The following is a 12,699-nucleotide window of genomic DNA, read 5'->3' as shown; positions in this document are numbered from 1 at the left end:
TCTTCTCTAGAATGACTGGAAGCAAGAGAGACAAATAGAACAAAGGGAGCCCCATTATTAGGTTAGGTCAGCACCTCCGGCACAGTATTCAATCTCTGCCATCAAAGGCTACATACAGGAGCAGAGTGAGAGTCACAAAGGTGCCCCCCCACACTAGTGGCAGTGAACTACATGCCAGCTAACACTACCTGCTATGAAAGTGACAACTAACATTGCTAAATGTACCATCTAGCTTATTATTATTATTATTATGTGCTGTTGAGTCCATTTCCGATTCATAGCGGCTCCATGGATATACTTTCTCCAATACGTCCCGTCCTCTGCCATAATCCGCCACCTTTCTAACGGTTCTTCCGTTATCGTCGTTATGGTCTCTATCCACCTAGCTGCCGGTCTGCTCTGCTACCTTTTCCCTGGACTTTTCCTAGCATTACTGTCTTCTCCAGAGACTTAGTCCTCCTCATTATGTGTCCAAAATAGTCTGATCTAAGTCGAGTTGTTTGGCCTTCCAACGACCACTTTGGTTTTGCTCTAAAATCCCTTTGTTTGTTTTTGGGCGGTCCAGGGTATTCGCAAAAACCTTCTCCAACACCACATATCAAAAGAATCGATGGCCATCTAACCACAGGCTATGAATGTGCCATCTAACGATACTGCCTATGAACATCTAGAACTTCTAATTTTCCACTCTACATTTCTACAATCCCTCCCCCACCACACACAGACACAAACACACATATACAGGATGCATTCTTTCACAAAAGCTCCATCTGGGCTGGAGAAATTCAGCCTGTCCCTGGTGGGAAAGGACTGATCTTTTGAAAAGACTCCCATCTGTCTCTCCGGGGTCTTAACTTAGAGTCAGGGCAGGGGTCAGGACTAAGTGCTCACCTGGGGGAGAGGGGAAAAAGGGAGGAGTGAGGAGGGAGAAGAAAGGAGAGAGGAATTGGGGGTGGGGGGAATGGAGGAAAAGGAGTGAATGAGGAGGGGGAGAGGAGAGAGCTAGGTAGGGAGAGAAAGAAAAGGAGAAAGGGAAGGAGAGGATGAGGAGAGGGAGAGAAGGGGGTGAAAAGAAGTAAAGAAGGGGGTGGGAAGAGGAGAGAGGGGAGGGTGAGGAGAGGAAGAGGAGGGATGAGGAAAGAAAGTGCCTACCCCCTACCCGCAGAGGTCCCTCAAGGTTCAGTTCTGGGTCCCCTTCTCTTTTCCATCTCCACCCACTCCCTTAGAGAATGCATTCGCTCCCATGGCTTCAACTACCGTCTCTAGGCGGATGATTCCCAAATCTCCATCTCCAGTCCTGATCTCTCTCCCTCTCTGCAGTCTCGCTTTTTCTCCTGCCTTCAGGACACCTCCACCTGGATACCTTGCTGTCACCTCAAACTTAACATGTCCAAAACAGAACTTCTTTATCTTCCCATCCAAACCCGGTCCTCCTCCCAGGGACTTTCCCATCACAAGCCTCTAACCTTGTCCTTAACCTCCACTCATCCCTCTCATTCAACCCCGTATTCAATGTGTCACCAAATCCTGTAGGTTTGACCTCCACGACATCACTAAAATCCGCCCTATCCTCTCCATCCAAACAGTTGCCGCGTAAATCCAAGCACTTATCCTCTCCCGCCTCGATTACTGCATCAGCCTCCTCGCTGATCTCCCTGCCTCCTGTTTCTTTCCACTCCAGTCCGCTCTTCACTCTGCTGCCCGGATCATTTTTGTACAAAAATGTTCAGCCCGTGTTCCCCCCCTTCCTCAAGAACCTCTAGTGGCTGCCCACCCAACTCGGCATGAAACAGAAACTCCTCACCATCGGCTTTAAAGCAATCACTTTGCCCCCCTCCCATCTTACCTTGCCGCTCTCCTCCTGCTACCCAGCCCGCACACTTCGCTCCTCTAATGCCAACCTACTCACTGTACCTTGATCTCCTTTATCTCGCCACCGACTTCTCACTCACATCCTGCCTCTGGCCTGGAACTCCCTCCCTCTTCATATCCGACAGACGATTACTCTCTCCACCTTAACAGCTTTATTGAAGGCCCATCTCCAAGAGACCTTCTTCTCCAACTAAGCCCTCATTTCCTCTTTTCCCACTCCCTTCCGCATCGCCCTTGCTCTTTATTCACCCCTCCCTCAGCCCCACAGCACTTATGTCCATATCTGTAATTTATTTATTTTAATGTCTGCCTCCCCCGCTAGACTGTAAGTGTGTTGTGGGCAGGGAACATAATAATAATAATAACGGTATTTGTCAAGCACTTACTATGTGCCAGGCAGTGTTCTAAACATGTCTACCAACTCTGTCACTGTACTCTTCTCCCAAGAGAAGCAGCATGGATCAGTGGATAGAGCATGGGCCCGGGGGGCAGCAGGTTGTGGGTTCTAATCCCAGCTCTGCCACTTGTCGGCTGTTTGACCTTAGGCAAGTCTCTTCACTTCTCTGGGCCTCAGTTCCCTCATCTGGAAAATGGGGGTCAAGACCGTGAGCCCCATGTGGGACAGGGACTGTGCCCAACACGATTTGCTTGTATCCACCCCAGCGCTTAGTACAGTGCCTGGCACATAGTAAGTGCTTAACAAATACCACAATTATTATTGTTATTGCTATTATTAATTTTTCTGGGCCTCAGTTTCCTCCTCCGTGAAATGGAGATTCGATCCTACTCCTTCCTACTTAAACTGTGAGCCCCATGTTGGGTGGGGATTGTGTCTAAACTGATAACCTTGTATGTATCCTTGCGCTTAGTACAGTGCTTGGCACATAGTAAGTACTTAAGTACCACTAAAAAGAAAAATCAGTCCCAGGCCCCACACCAAGCTCCAGCTGGCTCCAGTCAGGGAGGAAACAGGATGATTTCAACAGGAGTAAAGCAGTTTTGTTTACTTGGGAAGAAATGCCCCACATAAATACTAACTGGGGAATGGCTCTTTTTTAAAATAGTATTTGTTAAGCCCTTACTATGTGGCAGACACTATACTAAGCTCTGGGGTAGATACAAGCTAATCAGGTTGGATACAGTCCCTGTCTCACATGGGGCTCACACTCTTAATCCCCATTTTACAGATGAGGTGACTGAGGCCCAGAGGAAGTCCAAGGATTTGCCCAAGGTCACACAGCAGACGTGTGGCGGAGCGGTCATTAGAACCCACGCCCTCTGACTACCAGGCCCGTGCTCTTTCCACTAGGCCGTGAATTACTTGTTTTGATGTCTGTCAACACCACCCCCAAGCCCCGGCCACTTCCCCCACCCCCCCCAGGACTGTAAACCCACTGTGGGCAGGAATTGTCTTTTTTTATTGCTGTATTATACTTTCCAAGCACTTAGTGGGACAGCGACTATGGCCAACCTGATTAGCTTGTATTTTCTCCAGCACTTAGAATGGTGCCTGGCACATAGGAAGCGCCTAACAAATACCACAGTTATAATAATAATAATAATAATAAATCCACCATGCTTTGTCCCCCCATCCCCTGCCCTCTGCCCTGGCACCGGCGGCCTCCCCCTTCCGTGAACATGGGCACTGCTTCCGAGCCGTGAGACTTGGGGGAGGCCGGAGCAGAGTCGGGAGGAGGCTGGGAATTTAAAATAAAAAGAGCAGCGATGAAGGGCCCTGGTGCCGGACCCTTCCCGGCGGGGCGCCGGATGGCTGAAAAGGAATCTGCCCGGGAGAGAACCAAATGAGAGGCTGGGCCCCCCACAGCAAACAGAAATGCGGCCTAGAAGATGGGGTTGGAGCTACTTCTGGGCCTCCCTGAGAAAGGAGAGAGGAGGGAACAAGACCCTCTAGCGAGAGGCCGAATGGAGACAACTTGAAGTTGAGGCTGCTCTCTGGCCTCCACCTCCTCACCAGGATACGGGAAAGGGCCCCGGAGGCTTTCTCTTGCTGGGAAAACTATCACTCAGAGGTATTTATTCAGCACTGACTGAGAGCAAGAACACTGTACTAAGTGCTTGGGAGACTACTCTCTCTCTCTCTCTCTCTCCCTCTCTCTCTCTCCCTCTCTCTCTCTCTGTATATATATATGTCATGGGATAGCAGTTAGAGCATGGACCTTAAAGTCAGAAGGTCCTGGGTTCTAATTCCTGCTCGGCCACTTGTCTGCCATGTGACCTTGGGCAAGTCGCTTCACTTCTCCAGGCCTCAGTTACCTTGTCTGTGAAAGGGGGATTGCGACTGGAAGCCCCATGTGGGGGGTGAAAAGGGGGGACTATGTCCAACCCGATTTGCTTGTATCCTCCGCAGTGCTTAGTACAGTGACTGGCACACAGTAAGCACTTAACAAATGCCACAATTATTATTTTTATTTATTTTCATATGTCTCCCCTCTAGACTGTAAGCTCATTGGTGGCAGGGAATGTGTCTGTTATATTGTTATATTGTTCTCTCCCAAGTGTTTAGTACAGTGCTCTGCACAGACTAAGTGCTCAATAAATACAATCGACTGGCTGACGACAATAGCACAGAATAGATAGACACTTTCCCCGCCCACAATGCGCTTACAGACTGGTTAGCTGTTGGCCCAATCCAGTCCCCTCCACAAGAATCTGGGCCCCGTCCCGGATGTGCCACACATCTGCTGTGTGACCTTGGGTAAGTCACTTAACTTCTCTGGGCCTCAGTTACCTCATGTGTAAAATGGAGATTAAGAGTGGGAGCCCCAAGTGGGACGGGGACTGTGACCAACCTGATTAGCTTCTACCCACCCCAGTGCTCGGAACAGTGCCTGGCACATAGTAAGTGCTTAACAAATACCATCATCATCATCATTATTATTATTATTACTAACAGAGGCCTGTAGAGCCCTGTCAATGACAAGAAAAGTTTTGCACCAATTAAAATAGCCCCTGGAAGCCTCTTGGGGGCTAGGCCTCTCTCTCCCCCTCGCCTCAGTGCTGGCCTTTCCCTCAGCTCACAGAGCCAAACATATCCCATTCTCAATGCTTCGCGTTCCTTGTTGCTTAGGAAAAATAAACATTTTCTCTCTCCACTGCCAACAGCAATAACAGTCGGACAACCGGAAACCCGTCTGGCCATGGAGAGATTCCTCCGGGCGACACCGGTGGGAACGGGAATATGGCTGTCGGCAGCCGAGAATGGCTCCAGACACAGAGATGGGGGCTAGGGGACGGTGCCGGGGAGAGGAGAGGAGGCGGGTTCGGGCAGCAGGGCCGGGGACCCCGGGACCAAGGTCCGAGAGTGAGGCTGGAGGCCGATGCGGTCAGGTCTGGCACCGGAGCCCCCCCAGGGGGAACCTGACCTTTTGGGGAGAGCCAGAGCGTGAGCCCACGCTGATGAGAAGCAGCACGGCCTGGCGGATAGAGTACGGGCCAGGGAGTCAGAAGGTTGTGGGTTCCCGTCCCGGCTCCGCCACTCGTCGGCTTTGGGACCTCGGGCGAGTCGCTTCACTTCTCTGAGCCTCTGTTACCTCATCTGTAAAAGGGGGATTAAGACTGTGAGCCCCATGTGGGACAGGGATGACGTTAAACCCAATTTGCTTGTATCTATCCCAGCACTTAGTACAGAGCCTGGCACGTAGTATGCGCTTAACAAGTACCACAATCATTATTATTATTGCTATTATCATCATTATGCCCTTACTATGAGCTATGCAACTCCAGGAACATGTGGAGAGACTACCCAGCCTTCCTCTCCTCCTTTTCCTCCCTCACCCTTCTCAGGTTCCTCTTTTCTTTCTTTTCCCCTTCCTCTTCTCCCTCCTCCTCTTCCTCCCCTTCCGCCTCCTCTTTCATCTCATCCTCTGGGTTTCTTCTCCTTCCCTCCTTCTCCTCCTTCTCCTCATCCTCCTCCCCTTCCTCCTGCTCCAACTTCTTCACTTCCCCCTCCTCCCCTTCTTTTTCCTCCTCCTCCATCTCAACCTCTCTCTCCTTCCCCTTGTCTTCTCCCTCCTCCTCCTCCCCCTTCTCCTCTTGCTTCTCCGCTGCACGAATCATTTATCAACAGAAACGTTCAGTTCATGTCTCCCCACTCCTCAAGAACCTCCAGTGGTTACTTTAAATTTATAATTATAATTATATCTTTAAATTATATATTATAAATTATTTATTCCTGTTAATGCCCGCCTACCTCTCTAGACTGTAAACTCGTTATGGACAGGGAACGTCTCTGCTAGTTCTATTGTATCGAACACTCCCAAGCGCTTAATACAGTAATTCGCACACAGTAAGCGCTCAATAAATGAGTGATTGATTGATAGAATACTATCAGGGAAGCAGCGTGGCTCAGTGGGAAGAGCCCGGGCTTGGGAGTCAGAGGTCACGGGTTCTAATCCTGCCTCTGCCACTTGCCAGCTGGGTGACTTGGGCAAGTTACTTCATTTCTCCGGGCCTCAGTTACCTCATCTGTAAAATGGGGATTAAGACTGCGAGCCCCACATGGGATAACCTGATTACATTATATCCCCCCGGTGCTTAGAACAGTGCACATAGTAAGCACTTAACAAATACCATCATTGTTATTATCATTCATTCAATCAGCTCTATTTATAAGAGAAGCAGCGTGGCTCACTGGAAAGAGCCCAGGCTTGGGAGTCAGAGGTCATGGGTTCGAATCCCAGCTCCGCCACTGGTCAGCTGCGTGACTGTGGGCAAATCACTTCATTTCTCGGTGCCTCATTTACCTCATCTGGAAAATGGGGATTCAGACTGTGAGCCTCATGTGGGACAACCTGATGACCCTGTATCTACTCCAGCGCTTAGAACAGTGCTCTGCACATAGTAAGTGCTTAACAAATACCAACATCATTATTATTATTGAGCGCTTACTATGTGCAAAGCCAGATACTAAGCATTTGGGGGGAGTACAATGTAACAACAAACGTGCACATTCCCTGCCACAGTGAGCTCGGAGCACAGTCCCTGTCCCACATGGGGCTCGCAGTCAGAGGGGTAGAGATGACAAATACGTCCTCCCCATTTTACAGATGAGGAAATGGAGGCACACGGAAGCCAAGAGACTTGCCCGAAGTCACGCGCGGCAGAGTCGGGATGACAACCCGAGTCTCCTGACTTCCAGTCCCATGCTCTTTCCACCAGGTCACGCCGCCGCTTCTGCGTGAGGGGAGTCGAGCCTGTTCCTTGTGGACTCCGGACGCACATGGTATGAACTCTGACTTTGCCGGTCAGCCCCGGGTCTACGACGCCTTCCTCCTGTCTCTGACCAGAGCTTTCCCTTCAGGAACAGCTCCACCCAGTCAATCGATCAATTCATTCATTCAATAGTATTTATTGAGTGCTTATTATGTGCAGAGCACTGTACTAAGCGCTTGAAATGTACAATCAATCAGAGGGATTTTTTGACGACGGCTTGGGGTATCTGTACGGGGCTTACTTTGTGCCAAGCGCTGTCTAAGCGCTGGGGTAGATACAAGATAATCAGGTACCACATGGCCTGGGGGACCGGGCTGAGAGTCAGAAGGACCTGGGTTCTAATCCCGGTTCTGCCGCTTGTCAGCTGGGTGACTTTGGGCAAGTCACTTCACTTCTCTGTGCCTCAGTTACCTCATCCGTAAAATGGGATGAAGATTGTGAACCCTACGTGGGACAACCTGATGACCTTGTACCTAGCCCAGCGCTTAGAATAGTGCTTGGCACATAGCAAGCGCTTAACAAATATCAACGTTATTATTATTATTGCCTGCCGTGTGACCTTGGGCATGTCACTTCACTTCTCTCATCTGTTACCTCATCTGTAAAATGGGGATTTAAGACTGTGAGCCCTTTGCGGGACAGGGACTGTGTCCAACCCAATTTGCTTGTATCCACCCCGGCGCTCAGTACACAGCCTGGCACATAGTAAGGGCTTAAAAAATACCACAATTATTGTTATTATTATCATCATCATCATCATCATCATCATCATTATGCCCTTGCCTGAGATTGTCCTCTAGACAAGCTTGTCCTCTAGTCTGTAAGCTCACTGTGGGCCAGGAATGCGTCTGTCACACTGTCACTGTGCACTCTTCCAAGCACTTCACACAGCGCTCTGCACAAAATATGCGCTCGCTAAATATGACCGACGGACTGACCGGCTGCAGAGCACTGTCCTGGGTACTTGGGCGAGTACAAGTCATTCAGTCGTATTTACTGAGCGCTTACTGTGCGCAGAGCCTGCAACGGAGCGGTAGGCACGTCCCCGTCCCCAAGGAGCTGGCAGTCTACAGTTACTCCGAGCGGGCCCGGGGAGGAGGGAATTCTACCCAGCAGCGGAGGCTTCCCTGGGGAAGGCTCTGGGCCGGCTGCCCGGTTAGAGGCATGCAGTCCGGGCGGGGCGGGGAGGTCGGGGAGGAAACGGCCAGGGCCCGTAGGCTCAGATCGCCGGCCATTGAGTCCGCCTAGAGACACACAGCTGGCTCGGCTGGGATTTCCTTAACTGCCGTTGGGGATTTCAGCGAGTCTGCCTCCTCTCCGCTCTGTGGTTGCGTTGTTCTTCCAGACGCTGAACGGTCAGCGTGTACGTGTGTGTCTCCCTCTCCTCCTCACAGCCCCTCCTGGACATCCAGGTCAGACTAGATCAAGGAAGCAACCTGACCTAGTGGGTAAGAATAGAGGCCTGGAAGTCAGACGGCCGGGGTTGGAATCACCTAGGTGTATATCTGTAATTTTCTTTCCTTCTATTGATGTCTATTTGTACTGCTGTCTGTCTCCTCCCTTCTAGACTGTGAGCTCGTCGTGGGCAGGGATTGCCTCTCTTTATTGCTGGACTGTACTTTCCCAAGCACTTAGTACAGTGCTCTGCACCCAGTAAGCGCTTAATAAATCCCATTGAATGAATGAATGGATGAATCCCGCCTCCGCTGTGTGACCTTGGACAAGACACTTCACTTCTCTAGGCCTCGGTTTCCTCCTCTGATAAATGGGGGTTCGATACCCGTTCTTATTAATCCCCCTCTCCCAGCCCCACTGCACTTATGTACATATCTGCAATTTATTTATTCATTTCTTTATATTAATGTCTGTCTCCTCCTCTAGACTGTAAGCTCATTGTGGGCAGGGAATGTGTCTGTTTATTGTTGTGGAGAAACAGCGTGGCTTAATGGAAGAAGCCCTGGCTTGGAAGTCAGAGGAGGTGGGTTCTAATCCCGGCTCCGCCACTTGTCAGCTGGGTGACTTTGGGCAAGTCACTTCACTTCTCCGTGCCTCAGCTGCCTCATCTGTCAAATGGGGATGAAGACTGTGAGCCCCACGTGGGACAAGCTGATGACCTTGTATCTCCCCCAGCGCTTAGAACAGAGCTTGGCCCAAAGTAAGCACTTAACAAATACTGTCATTATTATTATTATATTATGCTCTCCTCAGCGCTTAGTACAGCGCTCTGCACACTGTAAGCACTCAGTAAATACAATTGAATGAATGAATGAATTCATTCTTGGTCCATGAGCCACGGACTGTGTGTCCAACCTGACTGTCTTATACCTAACTCAGTGCTTGGTACGTGCTAAGTGCTTAACAAATAGCAAAATTATTAGTTTTAGGTCAGATTCAGTAGGTCCTGATGGGTTGGTTCCAGGGGTCCTGCAATACTAGATCCGGTCTGGGCTAACGGTCCAGGAGTCTGACCTCTCTAACGCGGCCCTTCCCTCCCTCCCAGATAGTAATCAATATAACAACGGTGATACGTGCCCAAACTCTGGTAGAAAAACAATCCAAGCAGATCGGATGCTGAATAAATATTATTAGTATTACTTTAGCTCCCAAGCAGCATGGTCTAGTGATGGCGCATAGGATTGGAAGTCGGAAGGACCTGGGTACTAATCCTGGCTTTTCCACATGTCTGCTGTGTGACCTTGAGCAAGTCACTTCACTTCTCTGGGCCTCAGTGACCACATCTATAGAATGGGGATTAGGACTGTGAGCCCCATGAATGACATGGACCGTGTCCAACCTGATTAACTTGTAAGTGCTAAAGAAACACCATTAAAAAAAAAAATTAAAAAATTGACTGGGAGTCAGTCAATTCTTCTCCTAGACAGTCAATCAATCAGTGATATTTACTACTGAGTATCTACTAGTGCAAAGCATTGTTCTAAGCACTTGAAAGAGGGCAATACAAGAGAGTTGGTAATAATAGTAATAATTATGGTGCTTATTAAGCACCTGCTATGTGCCAAGCACTGTTCTAAGCACTGGGCTAGATACAGGTTAATCAGGTTGGACACAGTCCCTGTCCCACTTGGGGCACACTCCCTCAATCCGCACTTTACAGATGAAGTAACTGAGGCCCAGAGAAGTTAAGTGAAAGGAGAGATGTGATGACTGCCCTGAAGGGCCTTATAGTATAGTGTGGGAGCCAGACATTAAAATAAATTACAGAAATGAGATGAGGCAGTCATAAAAATATGGATTTAAATGCGGTGGAGCTGGGGGTGGGATGAGGATCGAAGTGCTTAGCGGATACAGCCCCAAGTATACAGGCCAACAGATGGGAGGCAGACTAGGGTGAGGAGATGACAGTGCCCAGGGTTCTCCGTGAAGGTGCCAGAGCTTTGCACATCAGGCCTGAGACACCTCTGGTCTGAGCCGCAGCCCAGGCCTCGAAGTGGGCGGCTGCCCAGAGGGATTCTCGGATGGGGCCGGGGGCCGGGACTCAGATTCTCTGTCTTGGGTAGGAAGGAGCTGGATCCTGCTTTGCAGGGATTCCTCTAGCCCTAGCAGCTTTCACCTCACCACGGAATTTCAGGGCAGAGGGGTTGAGGCAGGGCAGGGCGAGACCTCGGAAAAACCCGAAAGGACGAAGCCCTCCTCCTTTTTCCTCTCCCCGTCCTTTGGGCATTCCCACCCCAAACTCCTGGAGTTCCTCTTCTTTCCCAGAGCTCCCTCCCCTTTAGCAGGGACTTCCAACTGGGCCAGGGATTTGAGACCCAGGAAGGGGGACGCCTCTCTTGCTCTCTTTAGTTTTTGCTCTCTCTCACTCTGTCTTTCTAATTCGCTCGTGCTCAATCCCTCTCAGTGATTCTCTGTCTTCTGCTAGCTTCCTCTCTCTCACAGCCTTTATCTCTCTCACTCTCTATCTTCCTCTCACACTCTTGCTCTCTCTCACTTTCTCATTCTCTCTCTCATTCTCTTCATCTCTCCCTGGATCTCTGTCGCTCTTTCACTCTCTTTATTTCTTTCTTATTCTCTCTCTTGCTCTTTCTCTGATTCTCTCTCTCACCTTCTCATTCTCTCATTCTCTTCATCACTCCCTTGTTCTCTGTCACTCTCGCTGTCTTTCTCTCTCTCTTCTTCTCTCTCTTACTCTTGGTCACTCATTCTCTCTCCCCCTCTTGTTCTCTCACTTTTACTTGTCATCTCTTGTTCTCTCTCCATCTCTTGTTCTCACTTTCTCATCCCCTCGCTCTCTTTATCTCTCCCTTGTTCTCTCTCTGCCACTCTCTCACTTTCTCCATCTCTCTGTCACCCTCCCCATCCCCTCTTCCTGCTTCCAACAGGAAGCCTGTCTGTCCCCCCGCATAGGACAGGGCCCCCACGGCCCAGCGCTGGAAGGATCCCGGGATCGGCGGCCCGTCCCACGGCCCAGAGACGCAGCGCTCCCCCGTTAGGAGGTCTCTGCTGGGCCGCCCCGCTCTGGGCTCAGCCCGGGGCCTGCCTCGCTGCGGGGTGCTGGATGTTCCCGATGGTCCGAACACAAGGAACCGACAGAAGCGCTTTGTGCTCTCTGGTGGGCGCTGGGAGAAGACCAACCTCACCTACAGGTAGGTAGCGCCGAGGTCGGGGGGGAGATGGGAAGGCCCGCGCTGAGTGTGGGCTTTAGGTCAATGGTCTCTCTCTTTCTCTCTCTCACACACACACTCACACATTCATTCAATCGTATTTATTGAGAGCTTACCGTGTGCAGAGCACTGTTCTAAGCCCTTGGGAGAGTATAATATAACAATAAACAGAGACATTCGCCGCCCACGACGAGCTTACAGTCTGGAGGCGGTGACAGACATTAATATACATAAATAAATTAAAGTTATGTACGTCAGTGCTGAGGGCCTGGGAAGGGAGATGAATAAAGGGAGAAATCAGGGCGGCGCAGAAGGGAGTGGGAGAAGAGGAAAGGGGGGCTTAATCTGGGGAGGCTTCTTGGAGGAAAGGGGTCTTCAATAAGGCTTTGAAGCGGGGCAGAGTCCTTGTCTGCCGGATTTGAGGAGGGAGGGCCCTCCGGGTCAGAGGCAGGATGAGGGCGAGGGGCCAGGGGTGAGATAGATGAGATTGAGGTACAGTGAGAAGGTTAACATTAGAGGAGCGAAGTCTGCTGGCTGGGTTGGAGTAGGAGAGTAGCGAGGTGAGGTGGGAGGGGGCGAGGGGTTTGAGGTGAGATCGCACACACTCACATACACACTGTGGCCAACCCGATTAGCTCGTGTCTCCCCCTCCGCTTAGTACAGTGCCTGGCACATAGCCTGGCCCTTAACAAATGCCATTAAAAAAAAGAGCTTCCTAGAGCGCTCTTTCCTTTGTCTTTTTAGAATTATCCGGTTCCCGTGGCAACTGGTGAAGGCCACCGTGCGGCAGACCATAGCCGAGGCCCTGCAGGTCTGGAGCGAAGTGACGCCCCTCACCTTCACTGAGGTGCAGGACGGGAGGGCGGACATCATGATTGACTTCACCAGGTGACCAGATCACGGGGCTGGGCAGGGAGGCCAGCCGGACGAGGGGGAGAACCGGGAGAGGAGGGGAGAGGGGATGGGAGGCGAT

At 50.7% G+C, this 12,699-nt stretch overlaps 1 protein-coding gene across 2 annotated transcripts in view; it reads left to right on the top strand.

The window, feature by feature from the left end:
- Window positions 1-12,699, top strand: part of MMP11 (matrix metallopeptidase 11) — a 33,499-nt gene that overhangs the window by 11,751 nt on the left and 9,049 nt on the right. For both annotated transcript variants that reach the window (XM_029049447.2, XM_029049446.2), the window contains exons 2-3: window positions 11,470-11,708; window positions 12,471-12,614. In XM_029049447.2, coding sequence (XP_028905280.1) covers window positions 11,470-11,708; window positions 12,471-12,614 — 383 coding nt within the window. The remainder of the gene's footprint in view (window positions 1-11,469; window positions 11,709-12,470; window positions 12,615-12,699) is intronic.

Source organism: Ornithorhynchus anatinus, chromosome 21, assembly GCF_004115215.2.
Source record: "Ornithorhynchus anatinus isolate Pmale09 chromosome 21, mOrnAna1.pri.v4, whole genome shotgun sequence".
Taxonomy (NCBI): Eukaryota; Metazoa; Chordata; class Mammalia; order Monotremata; family Ornithorhynchidae; genus Ornithorhynchus; species Ornithorhynchus anatinus.
Note: the sequence above shows the minus strand (reverse complement) of the source record. Positions and strands in the feature narration are given on the sequence as shown.